The sequence below is a fragment of the Triplophysa rosa genome, linkage group LG5 (genome assembly GCF_024868665.1).
Source record: "Triplophysa rosa linkage group LG5, Trosa_1v2, whole genome shotgun sequence".
NCBI lineage: Eukaryota > Metazoa > Chordata > Actinopteri > Cypriniformes > Nemacheilidae > Triplophysa > Triplophysa rosa.
The window spans coordinates 1,852,544-1,877,890 of record NC_079894.1 but is presented as its reverse complement, the minus strand read 5'-3'; the positions used below and the strand labels follow the sequence as shown (position 1 = coordinate 1,877,890).

Genomic DNA, 25,347 nt, shown 5'->3' with positions numbered 1-25,347 from the left:
ATGCGCGGCAGGCGCATGCAAATAGGCGCGTCAGCGCCGCATCGAAATGGAAATAGTTCAACTTTTCTTAGTGCGTGCGTTTTCCGCGCGGTTTAGGACGCAAAATATGAATCGGGCCTTAAACAGCTGATCTTACCCACAACTCAATGAGAGGGCGGAGTTTAGCGTTGCTACACTGCAGTAATGCAATTAAATAAGAGATGCGTCACTGAATTAATTAATGTAAGTAAACATTACATAAATTCAGTAAAGATATTACAAAAATACAGTAAACAGTACATGAGAAGCTATGAATGAAAAGGGCTGTTCAACGGTTAATCGCATCCAGAATAAATCACTCTGCAACCATTTGTGCTATCAAAAATATTCAAATTGCTCCTAAAAGTGGACAAACTGTGCTTTTTGAACACATATGGTATATTACGGTAATGTCTTGCATTCTGTCAGCCAAGCGCTGCTGTTTTGGTGGAGAGCTGCAGGGGACGAATATGAACAGGTAGTTACGGAGCTTCTGTTTTCGTGGAGCGCTCTAATAAAATGAGCAAACAAAACATGGCAAAGAGGAGATACACAATAGAAGAGGCCCTTGGGATGATTTCGACAATGAAACGTGTGTGATGTGTAGACAGGAACTGCTTCAGACACCACCGCATTTGGGTGAATAGTGCAAAAAAGATTCACCCGGAGAACTGGGGTAAAAACGGCTCATGAATGAAAACTATGTACATGAGTGACACTAAAAAGACTTTTATGCATGTACTATAGAATATGTTTTAATTCTGAAGTGCTAGATTCTTTCGTTCTTTAGTTTTTCAAGAATTTCTAAATAAAAATCGGTAAAAAATTATTTCCATTTTTTGTGTTTTTGTCTATTTAAATTCTATGTACAAACTCACGACACACAGTAATGGTCGATAACCTTAATTTATTTAAAGATATGTGTTTTCTGAAAAGAAATGAGAACTTGCACACGATGATGGCACTTTGTGTTGGAATTTGACCGAGTCAAAAATACTTAATGTGTGAAAACAGCCTATCTTTGCTTCAGGTTCTAAAGCGTAAAGAGAGCTGTATTTTGACTGGTAATGATCACGATACACAGCCACATTAGTCCCAGAGCGTGCATGCCGTTTAGTTACGTACTAAAATCTATAGACTTTCCATAAAGTATATACTTTTAGGGAATAGTATAAGTAGGCGAATTGCGACACAGCATATATTTGTAACATACTCTAGCATGACCTGTCGTAACTTATTGGTGAAATAAATTGCTATTGTAGGTCATGTTAGAAGACGAACACCTTTAATGATACTGAAATGCATCCGCTCATGTTTTCTATGTTCTTTGTTTTAAATACTTCCCAGCACAATCTCACGGCAAAAACTTAACTGTTTTACGATGCTGCTCATTTTGGCTAATTCGTATGAATTCCTACAATTTGTAGATTCGTACGAATCTCATTTGTAGATTTTAGTACGATTTGCTTTCGCGCCAGTGAATTAAGGAGTGGGAGTGGCTTCAGTATTGCTTTTTTCAGGTAATCTTACGTTTTTGTACAAATCACAATGTACAGAATCATGTGAATAAGTCACCTCGTAAAATAGTTACGAATTTCAGTGATATCAGGTTGTTATTCCTAAAATACTTCTAAACTTAATATACCCTTTCGTTCGTTCGTTCGTTCGTTCATTCCTTCTTTCTTTCTTTCTTTCTTTCCTTCTTTCTTTCTTTTTCTTTTTTCTTTTCATTCTTTCTATCTTTCCTTCCTTCCTTCCTTCCTTCCTTCCTTCCTTCGTTCGTTCGTTCGTTCGTTCGTTCGTTCGTTCGTTCGTTCTTTCTTTCTTTCTTTCTTTCTTTCTTTCTTTCTTTCTTTCTTTCTTTCTTTCTTTCTTTCTTTCTTTCTTTCTTTCTTTCTTTCTTTCGTTCGTTCGTTCGTTCGTTCGTTCGTAACTATTTTACGAGGTGACTTATTCACATGATTCTGTACATTGTGATTTGTACAAAAACGTAAGACTTTCTTTCTTTCTTTCCTTCTTTCTTTCCTTCTTTCTTTCTTTCTTTCTTTCTTTCTTTCTTTCTTTCTTTCTTTCTTTCTTTCTTTCTTTCTTTCTTTCTCTTGTCTAATCTTGTAGTAGATGTTGCAATCAGTGTTTATTGTACTGACTGGAGTAAAGTTCAGTCGTAGTGCTGTGTGTGTTCTTCAGAGCTGCATGCTGCTGTTTATCTGTGACCTTTGACCCCAGCTCAGCACTGACCGACACCACCTGCTCTTCACCAGCAGGCACAGGTGTGAAACTGTGTTCCTCTCCACGTGTCGCCTGTTAAGCTTTTCCTTCCGGATTTCCGTTTTCACGGAAACACTCTTGAAACATTATAAGTAAAACATGAATCTGTTACATGTGCCGTCAGTTTGAGAACAACAGAGGTCTTATCATTTACTCTCATGTTATTGATAAAAAATAAAAGCCCCTTTAAAACTTGTGCACGATATTTTGAAGTCGTATGATGGAAACAGACCCAAGTTTGACGATTGTTCTTTGTGAGAATTATGAGACAGTTTCACATATGTGTTGTTAAAACACACTTCCCGTGTGTTACGCTTAAGGGCATTTGTCCTTGTATCGCGTAATGTTCAGAGAGACGTGTGTTTGGTAGGTCGGTGAGTGTGTATTTGTGTGTGTGATTAGAGAGGGGGTGACACATAAAGCCAACGGGCCGGGCGGGATGGAATGTATTTGAATATGTGACATCATGGCAGGATGCCATGAGCAACTCATGTGACAAGGAAGGTCATAATGTCAGCCTCAGGCCAAAAAGAAATGCACAAACAACCCTGATCCCTTACAGCGCCCCCTTCTGGCATGCGGCAGAATACCAACAATTCTGACCCAACTACCCCAATCTTATGCTCGTGGACGCAAGATCAATCTGACACTTTAAGGAGCAGGAGCTATGGGGACCTGTGGAGCTCAAGGGTCTTTCTCAAACTCTCTTACGCTGATAGGGAACTCCCATAATGCATTGCGACAAGCTTTGATGTGAAAGTTGCCAAACGTAATGAAATGAATACTGAACGTATTGAACTTGTTATTTAGGATACAAACAGAACATCCATTTTGCTTAGGTCTGTTTCACACTGCTTTTTAAAATTCCTGTTGGTCAAATGCTCTTATCAGCTCATATCACGGTGACGATGTCAAGTGAATAATGACTTTAGGGAGCTTTTGGGATGTCTGGTTTTGGTTTCTTCGGCTTTATTTTGATATGTAAACAAGCAGTCAAACCAGTCTGTTGTTTAGAAAACAATGCATCTCTTTTTGAGATGTATTGGGAATGTTTAAGCAGCAGACAGTGGACTGAGGTGTTTAGTGTAGTCATATGACATGAAAACAGACAGACAGACACTATAGTCTGGAAACATCTCTGCTGTCTGACTCTGAAAAATAAATTGAAAGATCTTTGGTTTCCTTCTAATTCAGCCGATTTCTTATTTCAGTAGCAAGTGAGCCAAATGTTTTATATGTGGGTCATTCCTCTACTAAGAGATTCGGTCAAAACAAAACACATCAGCCCGTCTCTGTAATTGTGTTTATTTAGTTGCGTCAGCTAACAAAATGTCAAAACCAAGTGGCATCTGCAAAAAATGAAATTGGACCCTTTTTAAAAGCAAACTTCACTGTTAATTTAGCGTGTTAACTTGTGCGTTTAGTGGATGTTTGGGGTCAGTTCCCTTTCCAGTTCGCACAGGTGTCACCACAGATGCACTTCAGTACATTATAAACAGACACCAAGTCTTTTTTATTTGTATGTGTACAAATTTTTTTTTACAAAAAATGTGTAGTTTTTACTTCCGTATTGTGAAAAGGAATTTCAAAGGAGAAAATTAGTGGGCGGGGCTTGGGTTTTTGCCTGCGAATTGATTGGATGTGTAAAAACCTCCTTTGCATTTTGAAATGAAACTGGCAGCGGACTGACAGTTGAAGGGGAGGAGTTAACGGATGCTCCGTCCAAGCGGTCTCATTTACGTCATTTAAGATGGATAGTCATTTGAAGGCGGAAGTGAATTTTCTGATTTTAATCGAAGATTATAAGGTTACATGAATTTTAAAACAAAATGACCCACATTGATAAGCTTTTTAAAAATTGTCATTTTTAATTTCACTGGGACTTTAAAACGTTATATACAGACGCGGGAAAAAATAGGAGACCATTTCAAAATGTCATGCTGTCAGTCTTTCACATTGCTGTTTGGTGACTTTATGTCACTCCTGAGGTTTGATTTAGGTAAAATTACAACACACACTGGACTGGAATGACCACAATACGTCTAGAAATGATGGTTAAATGTACATTTGGAATGGTTTCTTCATTTTCATTTTTTTCCACAGCTGTATGTTTTTTTATATATGTAACCATCTGTGTTTTGTCGTTGTTGAAAAAGTGTCTTTTGCGATCTTCCTTTAAAACGAATTCTGTGCTTTCCTGTGGCTCAGTGGTTAGAGCATGGTGCTAGCAACGCCAAGGTCATGGGTTCGAGCCCAGGGATTGCACGTCCTCAGAAACAAATGTATAGTATCATGCAATGTAAGTCGCTTTGGATAAAAGCATCTTCCAAATGCATAAATGTAAATGTAATGTACTTTGTTAATACAATGACATGAATTCGAAATAGTGTCTTAGACTTCGAAATACTGCTTTAAATACGGCCGCTAATCTTCGGGCAGAGAAATGAATTGGGTGTTTTCTTGTCGCTGCCTTGCTGGTGATTTCAGCCTGAGCTGTGTCCCTGAACGGAGCCCATTATTCAGCTCCCTGTGGGAAGCGCTGCTCATTGAAATTCCAGACTTTTCTGAAGGATCGCGCAGTCGCTGTGTTGAAGTATTGTGCAGTCTGAGCTCTGTCACCTTGAAAAGTGCTCTCCCGAAGCTGTTCGCCCACGTCAGACGCTGTATGTTCTGTGGGTTTGATTGTGAAAATATGAAGCTGTGCCACCCCTGCTCTCTGTCGTGCTGCTCTGCGTTATGAATGCTAATGAAGGCTAGCCCGATGACAGGCCTGACGCTTTTAATTAGACACATGTATCGTAATTTGTCCCATGAGTATGTTCAGTGTTGGCCATGTTCCACCAAAATACTAATAAGGGCTTTTCACACTGCGCTTAACCCCGGGTTATCTTCATTCTAAACATTTACATTTCATTTAGTCATTTAGCAGACGCTTTTATCCAAAGCGACTTACAGAGAGTTCAGGGAGCAATAAAGCGATAAACCCCGCTTTTAACCCCGGGTAAACGAACGTTTCACACTTGTAATTTTGAAGCGGGGTTATCCCCACATTTACCCAGGGTTATGAAACCGAAGCAGGGTTAACCCCGCATTGCGGTGCCAACGCGTGCAGTGTGAAACGAAGCGGGGGTAGAATGATATGACCAGACGCTTAGCAACGGTCACAGAAACTCTGTGCGCTGTGTAAACAATCCTTTGAGTTTTTTATTTATTTGAGTAAGTAACGTCTTAGGAGGCTTAAAACAGCCAAAAAGGATTTGCGAGGCGTCATTTTTCCCCCCGGATGTGGAACAACAGGGTATTCGGTTATTTAAAGGGACCACGCACTATTTTTATTCAGTCAGTTTGACGCTGCAGTAATTATCCAATCATGACCGTTGACACCGCAAATATGCAAATAAGAATGTTAATCGTATTGTCGCAATGTATTGGCAATAAAACAATTCTATACGATAGACAACCAACAGTTAAGCAAATTATACTTGGCATAGAGTTGTTATAAAATAGAATAAATAAAATACTGTAGTTAATATATCATTGGGATGATAATTATTCGTAGTAAATGTCATTATTTGTGTCTTTCACGGATGCTGTTGTTTCACACCGCTTAGCCAAGGTCATAATGGCCTTTTGTGACTGTTCGCTGAACTGTTTACTCTCGCTTATGTCGCATCCGTTCGTTCTTGTCTGCAGGGATTGAGCTTTGTCTGCCCCGCTGGCGTTTCTCCATGACCATGGTGGCTAACTTTGTGGCGTTGGCCGGGCAGCTGCTCATGCCGGGACTGGCGGCCCTCTGTCGTGACTGGCAGATTCTGCAGGTGGTCATCATCTGTCCACTCCTACTCATGCTCTCCTATATCTGGTAAGCCACTGCGCCACAGTTGTCGTTCTCCACAGGTGGCCGATACATGTGTTCAGTCCAAACCGTAGACGGCGCAAGCATGATTTTAAATATGACACGCATTCATTCCCTCTGGCTCTGCTATGTTTGGCATTATTGCCAACGTTTAAAAAATAACTAATGGAACATGATTCTTGCCGCCTGAGTAACATATTTCACTTTACTGTAATGCGTCACACATTGTTCAAGACGTGAGATCTTAGTTTGATCCGACTCTTCTACAGCACACATAAACTCTTAACATGACTAATCTGATGCGTTTCTATTTGAAATGTCTTTTCATCACAGGATTTTTCCGGAGTCTCTGCGCTGGCTGCTCGCTACTCAGCAGTACAGTCGCTCTAAATGGATCATAGAGCGCGTCGCAAAGAAAAACAAGGTCGATCTGGAGCAGGACGCTGAAGAACTGATGACGGGTGTGTAGAAAAACTGAATACTAACACTAGCCTTTCACTCCATGTCCATTGTTTTTGGAGGTAGTGATTTCATACTTTTTGCTAAAATAGTTGCCATTTTTTGTGACACGAAAACGTAAAAACTCAAACGATTAAAGGAGTAGTTCACCGTTGACTTACCACAGTCCTGTTTATTCCTACTATGGGAAGTCAATGGGGGACTTATTTTAACCTTGAAAAACGATAAATCTGTGAACTTGATGAACCCATAAACATCTGGAAACGTGACCTTTGGAATAAAGACTTGTTGGGAAAGTGCTTGTAAATGTGTGAAAGGTTTTGTTGTCTCAAGAATCATATCAGTAGAACTGCTGAGTGTCAGCTTTTATTTGTGCAAAAGAAAGCAGTTTGGTTTCCATATGGATTTGATCAGTGGAACTTCTGTTTTCGGTGTCTAATGCTGATATTGTTGAACATGATGTTAAATAAACAGAGATTTTCATTCGTAGGTCACCAGTGTTGGGTGTAACTAGTTACTAAGTAATTAGTTACTGTAATTTAATTACTTTCCCCTTGAAAAGTAAAGTAAGGGATTACTCTTATTTTTTCTGTAATTTAATTACAGTTACTTTTGATGTAATTAAACTAAATACTTTGTGTATTATATGTGTGTGTAATAGTGGAATTGACATCAAAATGCAAAGTCTAACTTTAAAATCTGTGCTTTAATGTATAATTCTCACATTTGTAATACTTTGGTCAGTTAATAAGAGTACTTTATGTAGTTTAATATTATTTATTTGAATGAATAAAAAGAGCCCTTTCATGTCTATCCTTGAATCACTTAACCAACCAAGGTTGATGTAGGATATAGAAAGTCATTAGTAATAAGTAATTAAATACTTTTTGGAGAGAGTAATTTGTACAGTAATCTAATTACACTTTTGAATATGTAATTAGTAACTAGTAATTAATTACTTTTTGAGAGTAACTTACCCAACACTGTAGGTCACAGAGTTGTGCAAAATGTGAACCTTGACCACCCTAATAATCGATTCTGAATCGATCTGACCTCGGTTTCTGATGTGAACTGACTGAACGTATCTTGGCTCAGAGGCATTCCCGATGCATTCCAGCCGGATCGCTGCTTTCATGTTGAGGATGTAAATAGGAATGCTTCAATAAAGAGTGTCTCTTGAGCTTAGACTGCGAGCTGAGCTTCTTAGCATCAAATCAATGAACTTATTTCAGCTCCCCACCTCCCCACACAAACAACCTCTGGAGAATATACAAGTTGATTTCTTGCATTCACCCCCTTTCATCATACACTAGATTATTATGATTATATATAATTGTATATTATAACTAGGGCTGTCAATGGATAAAACATTTGAATCGTGATTAATCGCATCCTTTTCGTGCACACGTACAGTGAAATTTAACATACGCTATTTATTTAGTTTAACATGTTTGTTTTAGTGCTGTCAATCGATTCAAAGAGTTAACTAACTAATCGCACAGCTGTGATGTTTTTAAATATACTTTTACGTTCTAATAATTTCACATTTTATCTCCAAATGAATGTAGAAACAACACATTTCTTTAACAGCATCATTTTATGAATGAAAGCCAACATTCTAATATGGTTGGATTTGCAACTATTGTTATATATATGTAAATATTGTTTATTATACTAATCAAACCCATTATAATAAGTGTGCCTTGTCTAACAGGTAGGAAATATACAGAAAATAAATATATTCCTTTGTTCTTTGATTAACATTAGTGACAGGAGTCATAGCGGCCCCTTTAAGAGCTGGTCTAAAATGCGCTTCCTGTTTTCACTAGTCTTTACATTCATTTGAAGACTGCTTGTGAAAATACTAGACAAAATGTGCTTTCTGTCACAATCTTGTGTTTTTTTGTTCATTCGAGCACGAAAGAGAAGTTAATACTGGTGCGCTGTCTGACAGATTCTGACGCAGACTTTACACCAGACTGGACCGCGTTGCGTTGAGCCGTGTTGTACAACCAGAAGCTGTCAAACTATACTGGACGTGTCAATACAACCATTTCAAATCGCGCCTAAATAGTTTAAAGGCCTTTATATGAATAACAGCGTGATTACATAATGTAACGCTAGATGATGATGACAGAAAAAACGGATGTTGCGTTAATTGCATTAGATATTTTTAACGCGTTAAGGCCATATTGCACATTGAGTCTGAAATTTGCGTCCGAAATTTCCGCACGTTAAAAAAGAAATACTTCCTCACATTGTGTCAATCACATTTACACACTGCCTCCGAAAAAATTCGGACTGGGTTCGATTTTCTGCGTTTTTCGCATCCGTAGCAAAGATTTTGAGAGGCGTTTTGACAATTCAGAGACACCGTACAAACCAGCGCCAAATACGAAAAAACGCATACGAACATTTCGGACTGTATGTGCCAAGACCTTTACTCTGAAAAAATGACTCGCATGCGTTAACGTTGACAGCCTTAATTATAACTCTAAGTTGTTATTATGTGTTTGTATGACTTTTAGTGTCTAATGTTTTTAGCTTTGCAATTTGGTAACGTCAAAACTAAATATTGGAATCGAGTCTCTCATACACATCAGTACGATGTGCGAGGTGCTGGATTACAAATACATACCAGTGACCAACAATAGAGCGAGTTGGTGACCTCCCCTCATAAAATCACTCTTTGTTTGAATGGGACAGTACAAGGAACCATCTTAAGCAGACTTTAGACAACAAGAAAGTTTATTAGGGTTTGGAACAGAGGTTTGATTGAATAGTTTCCTCACATCTCGTCATTTCAGAGCTAAACAGAGCCCTGCCAAAGCAGTCCAAGAAGACGTGCATCGTGAAAATGGTTGGCACGAGGAACCTCTGGAAGAACATTGTGGTGCTCTGCATCAACTCGTAAATTTCTTTTCATTGAGCACTAGGCTTTTTCTTCGTTAAAGATGTTTGGTTGGTTTGAACAAAAATAAGCTCTCCATTTTTTTCTCAGACTAGCAGGTTATGGGATTCACCACTGCTTTGCACGCAGTATGATGGACCCAAACATGGAGACCACCACCATGTTTCATAACTTCTACACCGACTACTACACAATGGCGGGCATAGCCGTGGCGTCCTGCGTGGCGCTGTGCCCTGCCGTGAGCGTGATGGGTCGGCGTGGAGGACTCCTCATGTTCATGATCATCACTGCGCTGGCGTCTCTTCTTCAGCTTGGCTTGCTCAACTGTGAGTGAACGCTCGACACAAAATAATACTGCACACACAAACTGAAACACTTGCTCATTTTCGTCTGCTGATGCTTTTATTGGAAGTCAGTCTTATTTCTTTGGCGCTTTTCACAATTTTTCATTGTTGTAAAGCCGTTTTATAGTAAATACATATCGATACAGATAGTTACAATGGAAATCGAAGTATATTGGATACATAGAGCGCATGTTATTATTGCTTTTCCCCCCCAAAAAAGTACACTAAATCAACAGAAAATAATTGACTGTAAGTTTGTAATTTGACTATTAAATATTTATAGTGCGTGTATCAGATTGTTCATAAGATGCCTATTAGTGATACTAGATAATTTAGCTAATATATACTAGGAAATAATCGTCTGTAAGACTGGTAGTTAAGTTATGGATTTATAAGCACAAATGCTAGTATACCACAGGATTTTGTTTTTGCAGTAAAGACAAAGTGGCCATAAAAAACAAATCTATTGAACATGAGATTGTGATCAGTGTTGGGTGTAACTAGTTACTAAGTAATTAGTTACTGTAATTTAATTACTTTTCCCTTGAAAAAGTAAAGTAGGGGATTACTCTTATTTTTCTGTAATTTAATTAGTTACTTTTGATGTAATTAAACTAAATACTTTGTGTAATATATGTGTGTGTAATAGTGGAACTGACATCAAAATTCAAAGTCTAACTTTAAAATCTGTGCTTTAATGTATAATTCTCACATTTGTAATAATACTTTGGTCAGTTAATAAGAGTACTTTATGTGGTTTTATATTATATATTTGAATGAATTAAAAGAGCCCTTTCATGTCTGTCCTTGAATCACTGAACTAATCAAGGTTGATGTAAGATATAGAAAGTCATTAGTAATAAGTAACTAAATACTTTTTGGAGAGAGTAATTTGTACAGTAATCTAATTACACTATTGAATATGTAATTAGTAACTAGTAATTCATTACTTTTTCAGAGTAACTTACCCAACACTGATTGTGATATACTGTGAATGCAGTCGCGACTAAATTTCATTGTTAGTCAAAGTGATGCAAGGTTTCATATACCTCATTGGCTTATTTTGAATTATCCCTCAAAAATATTTACTTTTTGACTTTTTACTATCTTGACAAGGTAGTGGTCCTGTCCTCATTTTGAGTGGGACATGAACAAATAGCTCGGATCATTCATGACCTGGAGGTTGAGGAATTTAGTTCATGATTCAGACCACTGATGACTCTTATATTACACTCAGATTCACAAATTGATTACAAAAGCAATTCATTTACAACTGGCACAGCACATCGCACCGCATGTTCATTGTTGCATGGAGTCAATGTTGAAAAACATAATAGAAAGTCATGTTGATGATTTATTGTCAGTAAATTAATTTACAGTTAAGAGTTTTTGGTTAACAAACCATTTGCATTATATTTTCTTTTATAACCCAGCGGATTCAGTAGTAGCACAGCTTTACAGTGGAAGAAACATTGTTTTATACCGTTATGACTGTCTGGTATCACATTTGTCTTTTTCTGTTGTTGTTTTTTCCCCCATGTGCTTCGTCCATGATGAATGAAGTGTTGGAAAAGTACAGTGTTCCACTGAATATGGGTAAAGTATTAACACTTTTCTTACAGTCGGCTCTTTATTAGCGCGTAACTAACTTTCATCAAGGGTAAATCTGTTGGTGTACTGTAATACAGAAGCTGTTATTATAAGCATCGACACTAACAGAAATGAAATAAATCGATAGTCAAAGAAAGATTTTACATTTACGTTTAGCCAAACGCAACGTTACAAAACCACAAATGATGAAGATGCTTTCATATAGAGCGCTGTTGAATAGCTTTGTTATTGGTTGAAAGTAGATTGTTCATCTCAACTGTCATGAGCTTTACTGTCTGTACTCCCATTTACAATCCAGCTCTTGATGAAAAGCCATTAGCCAACATGAAACAAAGGCTGCCCCTGCCAAACTAAACGGCATTTGACTTTGACTTTCCTCTCGTATTGCCTGGCGGTTTGCATAAGTGAAATGTGGAGGAAACAGTTTGTTAAGTCTGACGTCACACGCAACCACTTTCGGGTCCAACCACTCTATCAGATGCCAAAGGCAAACAACAAACAATGCTAGTGTAATCCCGGATTTTACATGAATCGTTAAAATATTTGTCTTGGGGATGCCATGAGCCTGGAGACTGTAGTGTAGTGTTTATTAAAGGTCAGTTGGTAGTGAGATGGTAGTTTCACTTAAAACGAATTACGGTTTTGGACCCAAAAAACGGTATTCCTTACCGTATTCATTAGGACTTTACTCTTCATTTGTTCCCCGGGGATTTGTTTGATTGAAGACTGGGACACACCAAACTGACAACCTGAAACCTGACCGTGACGTCTCCAGGCATCGCCTGCGTACGGGCAAAAAAAGTTGCACTTGAACGCACCAGACAGACAACAGTCAACAATCAATAGCGATGACGCTCTGAGAACATTACTTTTCCATACCAGCAGGTGGCGGTTGACACTCAAACAGGGAAACCGGAAAAGTTAGAACTATAAGCAAGCCACTAAATTTCAGTCTGCACTGGCATTATCTGTTTTTCTTGTCTAAAAAGGAAAGAAACGTACAAGGAGAGGCCACTCGTGGATACTACAGTGGTTTGCTTTCATCAGTTCCATTATTTTTTTCTCATGTGCTCATTCACTAAACTGAACAGCCAATCGGAGTTCTCTTTCTCTCCGATAAGCAAAATCGGTCAAAAAACAGCTGGAGGCATCTGACGAGAGGTGACGGTGCAGAACACACCAACAAAACTAAAGCCAACCAACGCTTAAAAACCACCTGACATTGCCAGACGTCCGACTGCCGGCTCGGTGTGTCCCAGCCTTAAGAGTTGAGGATGTCCTGTCAGTTCAAGTATAAGAAGAAGCTCATTGGTCGTCCCTCCAAGGCCACGAGAATCCACCTCGGCGATTGCCAGCTGTAATTGAAAGCACATAGGAAGTTGTCTTTGAGTCGACAGGGCATTATCTCAGCGGGGAGTTAAGTTGTTGGGGCTATTAATGCTGACCCGCCAGAACGGCGAACAATAAATCGTTTAGTGCTAGAGGTGCTTTCACCCTGACAATAATGAAATCACTGGAGGTCACAGAGTCAGGGTGCTGTTGGTCGCTAGCAAGCATTTTAGCAGCCAACTGAATCAGGCTGTGAATAACTAAACCTGCGCTCCGCCTGGTAGTTTTATTATCATGTCACTCCTCATTTGCATATTGATAAGACTATCACAAACGGTCTCTGTCTCTTGTAGTGCTTCAGGTCGGCAGCTCTCGCTGACTATCTCAAGCAACATGGAACAGACAGTCTGTGGGTGGCTTGTATCTGCTCAAAGTAAAATTGCATTAAAATCCTGCTCCACGTAGCTCTAATGTATGCATCGTATACATTCTGCTTGGCTGTATTTTGTTCCTTCGTCACAGTTTTTCACTTTCAGCGGAGGCAGAATGATTGTTTGACACATGTAACAACATGCCCGCTCAAGATAAAGCATAACGAGAACCACACCAAACACAAAATAAAGGGTAAATCCCAGTCAAAGGTTCATTCCTATTGAAAGAAAGTGGAATCCCATCGTCTTATAGCTTCATTTTAAAATACTTTTCTTTCTCTTTGGAATATCTAGCGATTGTAATGAAAGTGACCCCAGGAGGGCCAGCTGTGGTCTTCCTGCCTGTCTCAGCTTGCGTTTGCCCTTCTTTCCTCACTCAAGGCTTGGCTGCGTTCTCTCTAGTGTTCACAGAGGCAGGAATCCATCCTGCTGTCAGTGCCGAGAACAAAGAGTGCAGTCAGTTGAAGAGTTCATGTCGTTTCCTCAGGCCATAGGCCTGCTGGAATTACAATGATCTTACTGATGGGTTTACAAACGTTCTGCGTTGGGTGTGAACATGAGCGCTCCCTTAAAACAGTTGTTTTTTGCCTTCATGGACAAAACATTATTAGATTATAGATTTATATTTAATCAATATAGACGCTATGTAAGTGGGATGCTAAGAGCCCACCCTCAAATCTCTAGATGTGGCTGAGGGATCCCTTCTATAATCTAATGCTGCCTTCACATGCTTCAGAAGATCTCAGTTGTGAAGGCACATGTTCGATGATGCCACTTTCAAGTACTTAGTGGTCAGTGAGAATGGACCAGCTTGCTGACAATAATATAATTTTTGGCCATTAAGTGTCTGTATTTCTGTATATTTTTCAGTACTGACCGTCTTATTTAGGGAAGTTGTGGCCTAACGGTTAGAGAGTCGGACTCGTGACCAGAAGGTTGCCGGTTGGATTCTCAGGGCCGGCGGGTAACGACTGAGGTGCCCTTGAGCAAGGCACCTTACCCCTACTTACTCCCCGGGCTCTGCAGTGATAGCTGCCCACTGCTCCGGGTGTACGTGTGTTCACGATTAGCTGTGCGCGTGCGTTCACTACTCTCTGGATGGGTTAAATGCAGAGGTCACATTTCGGGTATGGTATCAACATATCTGACAAATGGGTCACTTTCACTTATTTCCTGCTGTGTTAAATGGCTTTGGGTCACTTAGAAGTTACCAGTTCTAGTTAGGATTTGAGGGGCAGTCGGCAACTGGTACTTTATCTGAAATTATCTGAAAGTACGTTTTTTTATGACAAAACTAACATTTCATTTAATAAAAATGTTTTGGAATGGATGACTTTGACTGAATAATGAAAAAGAGCAGCCCAAATGCACATAATAGATGGGAACTGTTTTAATATTGTTAAGGGTAAGACCTCAAGAAGCTGCTTGAGAAAATGACAAAAAAAAAACATTTCTGCAAAGGGTGACTACACTAAAGATGATCAAATATAACATGTTTTAATGTATTTTTTAGTTACAACATAATTCCCATAGTTCAATTTGTTTTATTTCATAATTTTGATGAGTTAATTATTATTCTAAAATGTGAAAAATATGAACACGTGTCCCAAAACTTTTGACCGGTTGTGTAAGGGCAACATATCTAGGATATTTTTGTTTTTCATCCACTAATAAAAACTTGTCTAAAGGAGTACTTAACCCCAATATGAAAATAATTTACTCGCCCACATCCTATCCCAGATCAGAACACAAATGAATCATTTCATATTAAAATGCCATCATGTTATCTCATATGACGCTGAAAATGGCAGAGCATCAAAAATAATCTATCATTAAAGTAATAAAAATGACTCCAGTGGGTTAATAAATGTCTTCCAAAGCCAAACGATGCATTTGTGAGAAAAAGTATAATATTTTGATCGAGACACGCAAGCAAGCTGCACAGTATCATTCATGTTTCTAGCACAAATGCTGCAGAGTACAAGAGCAAATGTAAAAAGCAGAAAGTTGAAACGCTGTGCGAAAGGGTTTTCTTGAAGCTTGTGATGGTCTTCAGACAGCGGGTGGTAAGATAGATGCTTGTCTTAGAAAGCACCACCAATGAAATAATTTACCCAATCTTTGCATCAAACGGTTCAAAATAAAGTCAGGTGCAACTATTGGACTATATAAACCTTTCCTTCAGTAGGTTCTTCCAAGAATGACTGCATAACGTTCAGTTGAAAACATTCAAAACATCCAGATATTGACAGTCTGTCATTTACAAAATGTAAAGAATATAAACCGATGACAGTGTATGCAAACTTGTTTCAACAAATTCCATCAATGCTGACCATTTGCTTCCACGAGATTCCTGTGATGACATCTGTGGATTTAAAGGCAGTGTTTTGTCTTGCCTGTTGCATGACTAAACCAGCTGAATCAAACTGAATTTGCTCTTTATACTGTTCGTGATCACACATGGAAACTTTTGTTCACAAAAAAATGATTGCCAGAAAGTACACTGTGAAGATCCAAAGAAAATTTCTGAAGCCCGTTATCCCAAAAACAGCAAAGTACTTGAGGATAATGTGAAGCCAAGGTCCATATTTTGACTTGAAAGTGGACCGTATGTGCAGGAAAAACTTTAAATCAACAACAATCTGTTGACGGTCTGTGCTCAGCTTGATCTACAGTGACTGAGTGATAGACCAAACAAAACCAAAATCACTTGCACGTGAATTCTGTCTAAGGGGGAAATCACTCTGTGGGATAAAAAGCTGTTGAAGCTGGAGGTGTACATCCATTTTGAGCAAGTCAAACACAAGCAGACAGACATAAATACATCTGTAAGTCTTAGGGATGGAAATTACCAAATTGGATTTAACCTTGTGTTTGCCTGAACAGAAGTAAACAACTTGAAATTGAAAACAAATTTTCATTGTTTGTAGATCATTTTTGTTCATGTATATGTTAATGCATATCTATTCCTTGACTTGACAAATGATTGTGATTCTTATGCCACAGATCAATCTGATACGCTGAAGTCCAATTTTTCAGTGGCTTTCTCCATCATTGGCATGTTCTCCTCCCACGCTGTCAGCAACCTCAGCATCTTTTTTTGTGCTGAAATTACCCCTACTGTTATTAGGTGAGTAATGAAACATGGAAGATTGATAAAAAAACAATCAACAATTACTAAAAAACAACAATCAGGCTTAGAGATTGGTTAAAATTCTTACAGTACAGGGATCAGACCTTCTTAAGCCCTATTCGGACGGGGTTCGTTTTATATAGAGAGAAGAGCTAAAGTAATTATTACTTTTTATTATTATTAATTATTAGGATTTCCTCACGGAAGGTTTGCATTTGTTACAAATGAGGTAATAAAATGTTTCAAGTTAATATTTAATAACTTACTTATGATGTAAGTAGCTGTGTAATAAACGGGGTAATGTACAGCATTGGGTTTCATTCTCACAACCGGTTGCTTGACTTATATACATCCCTTACTTAGATATATGTTTGCGCACGTGATATCATAAAACAACGTCATGGGATGGCGGCGCTGTGTAAATCGAGTACCCTCCTACTTCTGGTAGTTTTCCTTAGATTTTTATTCCCGTGCGAATTGGCCATTAATATTACAGACGTCCTGTGGTAAAATTATTTTACCCCACCTCCCCATGTACAACTACTCCCGTCCGAATAGGGCTTTAGTTTCTGTCATGATAAGGACATACATTTCCCCCAACAGTTATGTTGGGTCACATTCTGATGGTAGAATCTTAAATTTCACAAGTAATTCAGATGTACCTGCAAAATCTGTAAACTGCACAGCACGATTCCTGATCTTGTGTGTCGATTACAAGTGCTTGGTTTTGAAGGAATACATCGTTTTGATTCCTGCTCATGGGTAAATTTACTTGTTTGGGCAAGTGTTCTGAATGGTTGCTTTTCATCGCTAACCTTGTATCTCTTGTATGCTCAACAGGGGTGGTGGTCTAGGTCTGGTCCTGGCCAGTGCTGGTTTTGGCATGCTAACAGCACCCATCATGGAGCTTCACAACCAGAAAGGCTATTTCCTACATCACGTCATTTTCGCCTGCTGCACTCTTATCTGCATCATCTGCATCCTGCTGCTGCCAGAGACTCAAAATCGGCCGCTACCAGAAACATTGGCTGATGGTGAATGTTACGCCCGCCAACCGCTTCTGCCACCTCGTAAGCCAGGAGAGCAACGTTCTCTGCTGACCAAGTCTGAGAGCCGCGAGTACGCGAGGGTTGGAGACACGCCACTTCATGAAGCAGCTGCAACTGCTATTTCCACTATGGATTCTACTGCCTCATCAGCCATCGACCTCCCAACACTCCATGAAGCGCCTGGTTCGTTACAATTCATGAGTATGAGGAAATTGGCTTCTACCCAAGAGCAAGATGAAATAAGGCAAACCATTGACGAGTATCCCACATCTGTCATCACGCTTGTGTCCTCTGCTCCATCTGTGAAGGACCCTCTCCTCGGCTGTATTCCAAACACATCTACCCCGGTTATTATCAGTTCTCTTCGGGCATCTAAAATGGAATCTCCCCCTGATGTTATCTTAGATGTTTTGTCGCCTTCTACTGTGGACACTCCTTTGATCACCGATCCAGTCTTAGAGTCCGTGACCCCAACTGCTTTGACTGCTAACGTCTTAGCCTCATCGACTGAGGTTCTACCTCCGGCATTTCTAGATGTAGTTATTACTCCTATTGCGCAATCTCCTGTGCCAGTATCCAATGATAGCAACTTCCAAGCTGAGATGGACTCTTCAGGTCTGCTTCTTGACTCTCCATTGCCTTCTTTGGTCAGTGATTCTAACGCCCAACTTGCAGTGGACTCTTCGGATACCCCGATAAACGACACCATTCCTCTCTGCAACACAAATGTGACTGATGCATTACCCCTGTCCACCTGTCAATCGCCCACACAACCTTCCTCAACAGACTCTCCTGTTCATCTAGTCAATGAAATTCCACCGTCTTCCCCAACAGAACTGTCACTAGATTCCCAGTCTGACCCGTCAAGTCAAGTTCACCACATCCCAGCTGAATCCCTCTCCTCACCTATAGATTCTGGTATTCCAATACTACTCTCAGTTGCTCCCTCTGCGATGGACTCCATAGAATCTGGCCCTTCTTCACCAGCTGTCCTTGAGTCTTCAGCGACCATAAATGATGGTGCATCTCTCTTTGCCACAGCAGACTCGAGCACAGCTCATGCTATAAGCACAGACTCTGTTACAGATTCTGGCATCCCCATGATTATTGACTTAACCGCTTCCTCACCGATTGACTCAGGTGTACCTTCTGCTTTGGACTTGACTACCACAGAAACCAGCAATACTGCCAATGAAGTGTCATCTTCATGACAGACACATTCATTAAGGTGGTAGGTAGCCTTATTTGAAGAAGCAGTTCTCATCACTTGGAGGACTCGTGCTGGTCATTTCAAGTGTCAAAGTACCTTTGCTTTCCAGGAGCCATGACCAAGGAAAAGCAAAAAAAGGCGAAGGTATACAATTATTTGACGAAAAGGGATGAACCATAAGCAGGTCAATGCTCAAAGCATCCGTGACTTGGTGTCCAGCGGTGCCGGTATTTGCTTTTTGGGCAGTGTTATCATGTGTTATCATTGAGCTTCTATTATTGTAAACAATAAGACTACCACAGACAAGTTTTCACTGGAGTAACACTGGAATTCGCAACAGTCTGACTGCTATCAAGTCTATAGGCTTGGCAGTAACTTTTAACAGTTATCCATCAAGGGTAGTCAGATATGAACAGCACTGGGTATTTTTACAGCGTCTGTGAAGTCCAGTAATCTAGCTACTTGAAAATACACGATAAAAGGTTTATCAAGAAAAATCACTTCACTAAAGATAAGGAGATACAGTATATGCCTAAAGGGAATTACTCAGTAGCCCAACATTGTACATTTGATGCTGGACGGTGTGCCATGAAAGGCAAAACCTTTTCAAAATTAGGTATCAAATAAACACCTCCGTGTTAAACTTATGGGTAAAAACATCAGATGTATTTCTAAACCTGTTTTAAATGACATGCTACAGTGCAACTGGAATACTCTACTTGTTTTTATAAAGCTAATCACCAGGTTCTGGTGGGGATAAAGTAATTTTAAGGAATACAGAAGATACAGGCCTAGGACTATTTTGTAAGTGACCCACAACATGCTAAATCAAGTGTATGAAACAGATTCATTGTGAATGTGGAAACTGGTGAAATTTTGTAATTTATGCTGTTGTGGTACTGATGTGGAGCTTTACATAAAAAAAAGGAAAAAGAAAATGTTATTTTGTCACTATTAATTAGTGTGCGCCCGTTACTTTGGGCCTTTGTTAGCAAATCCGTGTGAATGTATGTGGCACTTTATCTTTCACAATGACAACAAAGCATGTGAATGTCTAAAACAACATTTGTAAAAAATGAATTGAGAACAAATATCAATTTGAGAAGGTAGTACAGTTGTCATTTTATTTGTGGGACGGTTTACCCATAGCAATAATGTATTGATAATATTTGACTCTTTTTGTTGTTGTTGTTGGGATTAACTTTTTTGTTGTTGTTTTCCATCAATCACACTTAACAAGTACTCATAGTTTTAATTGGCCAAAAATGGTTGACTTTGACCACAAGGTGCTCAATGTAATTTTACCACTAACATCTTTTTAGCAGCAGGTGAATATGCTTCTAAGTTTGATGAAGTTTTGAACATTGCAAAATCAAGGGAAAATGCATTATAAAATATGGCAATAAGAATCTGTACCTGCACTCGATAGCCAACAAATGTACGATTTTTTCCAATGGTTTTGAATATTTTTAATAATTTCATCTTAATATCTTTTTCCTCTGCAATACTAATTGATTATTGAAAATGTATTATTGCCACAGAGCATGTAAAATGTTTAAGAGAAGGTTCTTAACAAAAATTAGAGTTTTATCAAAAACATCACAGCCTTCAATCTATTTGTTTGCCTCTTTTACCATTTGCTCTACTTCCATAAAAGTATTGAGAATGACTTGTTACATTTGATACGTAGACATGAGTCATTGATTTACTAGTTTTTCAGGTCAAAGGGACTCCTTAGAGGAATCCTAAATCTCAAAAGAATCAACAGCATTTGACTGTCGCGTACACAGGTGACTGGTTTGGCATGCTTTGGTTGTGTATTGCCTCATACAGTATAGGCAAGTCTCCAAGAATGACATTAGTTTGAAAAATTCTGCCATTCGACATTTAGTCATTCAACTGAATGGACAATGTATTGTCCAAAATAGTTGGTTCATTCCTGTACTGATATCAAAAACAAGACTAGAGTTTGTAAAGAAAGATCAGTCAAGAAACAGACTATGCTCTTGTGTTGCTTTGGCAGTAAATAACCGCAGAGAGCACAACAGTTACCTTCAAATGCTAAAGCCATGTGTTGTTATTCAGGTAGCTGACTACCGTATAAACATGTTTAAATGATCTGATTTCTTGTCTCAAATGTTTCTGAACACGAGGATCCACATTATGAAACTTGTGTGACCAGAAGCATTTGCATTTACACATGTATGTTTCCCTTCTCTCCCGTATCGAGCAAACATTTCAAATCAACCCATTCTCTTCCTCCACCGTGTTGAAGTCTTGGCTCATAATTTGACACTACACTAGACAACGAGAGCTTTTGAATGTCAAATTACATCAAACAACATTCTTTCCTGCATGGTAGACTGAACTATGTAGAACCTGTTCAGATTTAGTGTGAGACAGCAATGATGTAAGGACCCTTCAAAAGCCAACATTCATTACATAAATCTCAGTACCACCGCCAACACATCAATACTAGATTCTCTTGTCAAGTCATCCTAATAAGCACAATATTTTTTGGTTTTTGGTATACGGCATCACAAGAATGCTGGGCGAGTGTTATTTTAGCATGCCATAGATGGCTGTTTGCAGTGGGAGGGAACAATGTTTAGTGTTTTACTGCTGGCCACACAAAAGCTCCTCTTTTTTGCCTGAACCACATCATATTTACATACTTCAAAGATATATATACATGCTATATGTATGTAAATACTGTAAAGTATAGTGGCCTCAAGGTTATGAAAACTGTGGTAATGCCAAATTTGGTACTGCTAAGCTTTTCCACAGCCAATGGTCAGACCAGTTTTGGAGCGAACGGGAAACGTCATGTTAGTCGTCCAACACAAACTATTTCAAATGGACGTGGTTTGTGACAGAGTGTACCTCATGTACTTGAAAAGGATATTTAACATGAGTATTCACGTCAGAATGAATGCTGAATGCTCCAAGAGTACTGGCACGAGGGTGAATGTCAAAGACTAGTTGTTTGGGTTGCATCTACATTTTTTAACATGAATAATGCTCTTGTATATAAACCCGTATGTGTCGTAATATACTTTATTGAATAAAATCTATTTATTGATTACTGATGAATGTGTAAATGTCATTTGTCTTTTGGCTGATCAAATACAATGTACAAGAACTGAAGCTAAAGAACACGTTTACAGTCACGATAAAAACGGAAACGTTTTTCCTTTGCGTTTTTGAAAAGTTTCACGTACACATGACAGCGTTATCAAAACGGTCTGCATTTACACGGATCCAGGAAAACGGATAAAAACACTAGTATGCACGCCAGGCCAGTGAGTGGCGATGTTGTTGTGTAAAGAAACCGGACGTTCCTTCAAGTAGGGGTCTCTGCAGGTCGGAGAAATTGGTGTGTCGAAAGGTGGGGGTGTGCTGAAAGGTAGGGGGCGTGCCGAAAGGGTTTTCATTCACCCCCATGATTCACCCATGATGGGGATGATTCACCCCCAGTCAAAGTGACAGGGGAAAACTAAGCTTAATAAACACAGATACTGACTAATTAAAAAATACATAATAATGAATTCCCAAATGAAAAACATGGGATAAGTGTCTTAACAAAACACTTATATTAAAGTTCTAAAAAAAAATTGATGAAATGAAAACTAATAGATATATAAAGCATTAAATTTATTCAATCAAACAGAAAAGTTGAAAATTTCAATATAAGCCTTTTTTATAAGACTTTTTCGCCCATAAGTAACCAGTCTAACTAAATGAGCAAAGCTCATTCACACCCTACCTTCTCTTGTAGTTCACTGAGCTTTGAACGTGTCGAACTCGTCTCGCGCATATACGGTGCTAATGGAATGGTCCACTCTAATCTATAATGAGGGGAGTGCCTTCGTACAGATGTAATAACGTAAAACGTTAACAGGGATATCCCGACTATTTTGATGATTACTTGGGGCTCTACGTGGCTGCTAACATGGCTTATTGGTTAAGTCCACCCCTTCCTTTTGGGGGCCCCTGGTAGCTCGGGGCCCCAGGCGATTGCCTACCTTTGCCTAATGGTAAGTCCGCCCCTGCTTGGCAGCGCTAACAGCCCGGTGATCACAGAGAACTCACACATTAGATTCGCGTCGAGGCCAATTTTAAAATGGGCACTAGTATCTTTATAAATCAACTGCATTTTCTTGGTTTCATATTTACAATCTTCGATACAAAAACACCACAGTGAAAAGGTGGCTTTAGATGTAGGCCAATAGCGATTGATGTGGAACAGGCAGCTTTCGTGTCCAATTGAAAAGACCTTTCGGCACTCCCCAACCTTTCGGTATGCCCAGTTTTCTGACCTGCAGATACCCCTGTCTCCGTTCCTTGGCAAATACACATGCAGTTATAAGCCAAAAATGCTTTTTAATAGCGTTGGTCGACGTATGTGTGTTTAAAGTCTGGCGAATGTAAATAGTGTTTCTCCGCTGGTCTTACTGGTGCAGTAAATCCACATTTTGCTGGATAAACATTAATACATAGTCGAGCAGCGAGAGCTCACGGTACGGGAAGCCGCCATAATGTTTTATAACTATACTCGCGAAACTGAGCGCGTAATACGCATGTGCGTGACGTCATCGTTTTCAGAAAGTTCCGTCTTGCAGTTTACATGGAAACAAAAACGGCGCCGTTTTCAAAAAGTTGCACTTTGAGAACTGGCCAATCACAGCACACCTCGCTTTTCAGAGCCATGAGCTTTGTAAAGAATCTGCGTGTTTCAGAGAGGCGGAGCAAAGAGGAGATACAAACATGCACGGTGTGTGGAAAATACAGCGTTTATCAACCTTAAATCGTGTTTACACATTACATTACATCTAAAACAAACCATAATATTCCTTTTAGCCGTGTCATATGATTCCTTTAAAGGACCATTGTGTTATATGCGTTTTAGTGGCATCTAGCGGTGAGGTTGTGAATAGCAACCAACTGCTTACTCCACCCCTCTCTTTCAAAGCACTAGGGAGGCTTTCATAAGGGCAATTCATGCAAATGTCAACTTTCTTATGGAAAAATACAGTTTTTACCTATAGTAAAGCATACCATTAACCCTAACAAGCTGTTGACATTTGTGCTATGGTGTCAAAGTGATAGTTCACCTAAAAATGAAAATTCTGTCATCATCACCCTCTTGTCATTTCAAACCTGTATTACTTTCTTTCTGCCGCAGAACACAAAAGATATGTTGAAGAAAGTTGGTAACCGAACAGCACTGGACCCATTCACTTCTATTGTATGAACACACAACCAATGCAAGTGAATGGGGGCTGTTAACAACATTTCAAGTCATGCAGGTTTGAAATTACAAGAGGGTGAGTAATTGATGACAGAGTTTTATTTTTGGGTGAACTGTCCCCTTCAGGTGGCTTTTAGCAAGCAAGAATTTCTATAGTCCGGTAAGTTCCGCTTTCAGAATTGTCACATCCAAACTGGTCCATATTCCTCATTCAAGAGCATATGTTGCATGAAGAGACCTCCCTTGTCTATTTGTTGGGTAGTATTATTTCTGGCTTGTACTGTTTTGTCACATCTAACGCATCCTTGCCAAAAACACAAGAAAAACATATGGATTTAATGGGAGTTGTACTGGTTTTCATGGAAACTATAATGGTGTCTTACTCTTATATGATGGATTCTATTGGTGGGATGTTATCTGGCAGATGGGAACCAATAGAACACCATTAAATCCTATTAGAATAATGCCTTAAAAACAATGCAAAAACAAATGTTATAATGGTTTTAATAGAAAAGGCTAAGCTAGTTCATAATGGTATTTTAATGGAAACCATTCATTACAAAACACCCCAGCAATGAAAGAAAGACAAGTTACTGTCAAGAGTCAACAGCCCAACTAAATGAAACAATAATCCCCCTTATGGTAATGCTAAATATGTTTTATCCATATATGACCAGTATTCTTTAGCTTTATATAGATGGCTCATATATTTAGTTCTATGTATTTGTGACTCATATAAAACGGCCATTTTGAAATATATGTTGCATATATGTAAGCATTCGACATATATTTTTATATCTGTGGAAACCATACATGAACGTGTTTTACATATATTTCCATATAGCCTATCATTTTTCTGTATGGGAAGGAGTGTCCCAACAACCTTTTGTGTGTCAAACTATTTTCTTACCCTACTGATTCAGGATCTTCTTTTAAAAAGCAGCATTCATTACTAAGTCGAAAACCTCAGCAGAACTAAAAAACGACGGCTTGGACTGTTTCGAAGAAGTTGCTCTAAAAATGAGCGTGCGTGCGTGCGTGCGTGCGAGAGATTTTGCGTAATTATCTGCGTCTGTCGTGACATGTCCACTGAGAAAATAATAACTGTACAATTCAGTTAATCCAACATCAGAATTCATTTAAACGCATGCCAAACGGTATCGTTTCATGCTTATAAGATTTTAATGATTCCAAACCTCACCTGTGTATGAAGAAAGACGAAGTGTCTCTTCATGACGTTACCGTATCTCTACACGAGTCGACACTGACCTCTGCTGGACAGGAGTGGCAGGATATAAACACACATATCTTTTGAGTGTGGAAAGCAACACAATTATGCGTATACGGAATTATAAATAATATCATGTAATACTGTGACAAGGGTAGCTCACCTTTACATTTTCGTGTAATAGAAATGCTGATTCATCCGTTTGGAACTCACGATGGCGTCAGTAGGAGTGACGGGAGAACACGTGAC

At 39.1% G+C, this 25,347-nt stretch overlaps 1 protein-coding gene and 1 long non-coding RNA gene across 2 annotated transcripts in view; one reads left to right on the top strand and one right to left on the bottom strand.

Annotated features, from left to right (window-relative positions):
• slc22a23 (solute carrier family 22 member 23) overlaps positions 1–21,712 on the top strand; it is a 51,721-nt gene extending 30,009 nt beyond the window's left edge. The window contains exons 4-10 of the mRNA XM_057333019.1: positions 5,980–6,148; positions 6,476–6,603; positions 9,409–9,511; positions 9,603–9,838; positions 11,420–11,452; positions 16,234–16,357; positions 17,201–21,712. Of these exons, the coding sequence (XP_057189002.1) occupies positions 5,980–6,148; positions 6,476–6,603; positions 9,409–9,511; positions 9,603–9,838; positions 11,420–11,452; positions 16,234–16,357; positions 17,201–18,620 (2,213 nt within the window). The 3' untranslated portion in view covers positions 18,621–21,712. The remainder of the gene's footprint in view (positions 1–5,979; positions 6,149–6,475; positions 6,604–9,408; positions 9,512–9,602; positions 9,839–11,419; positions 11,453–16,233; positions 16,358–17,200) is intronic.
• Positions 11,459–25,340, bottom strand: LOC130553887 (uncharacterized). The gene is made up of 3 exons (XR_008962919.1): positions 25,262–25,340; positions 25,072–25,141; positions 11,459–12,822 (listed from the first exon to the last, which is right to left on the bottom strand). It is a non-coding gene; the product is annotated as an uncharacterized LOC130553887 (long non-coding RNA).
• Between the last annotated feature and the right edge of the window lie 7 nt (positions 25,341–25,347).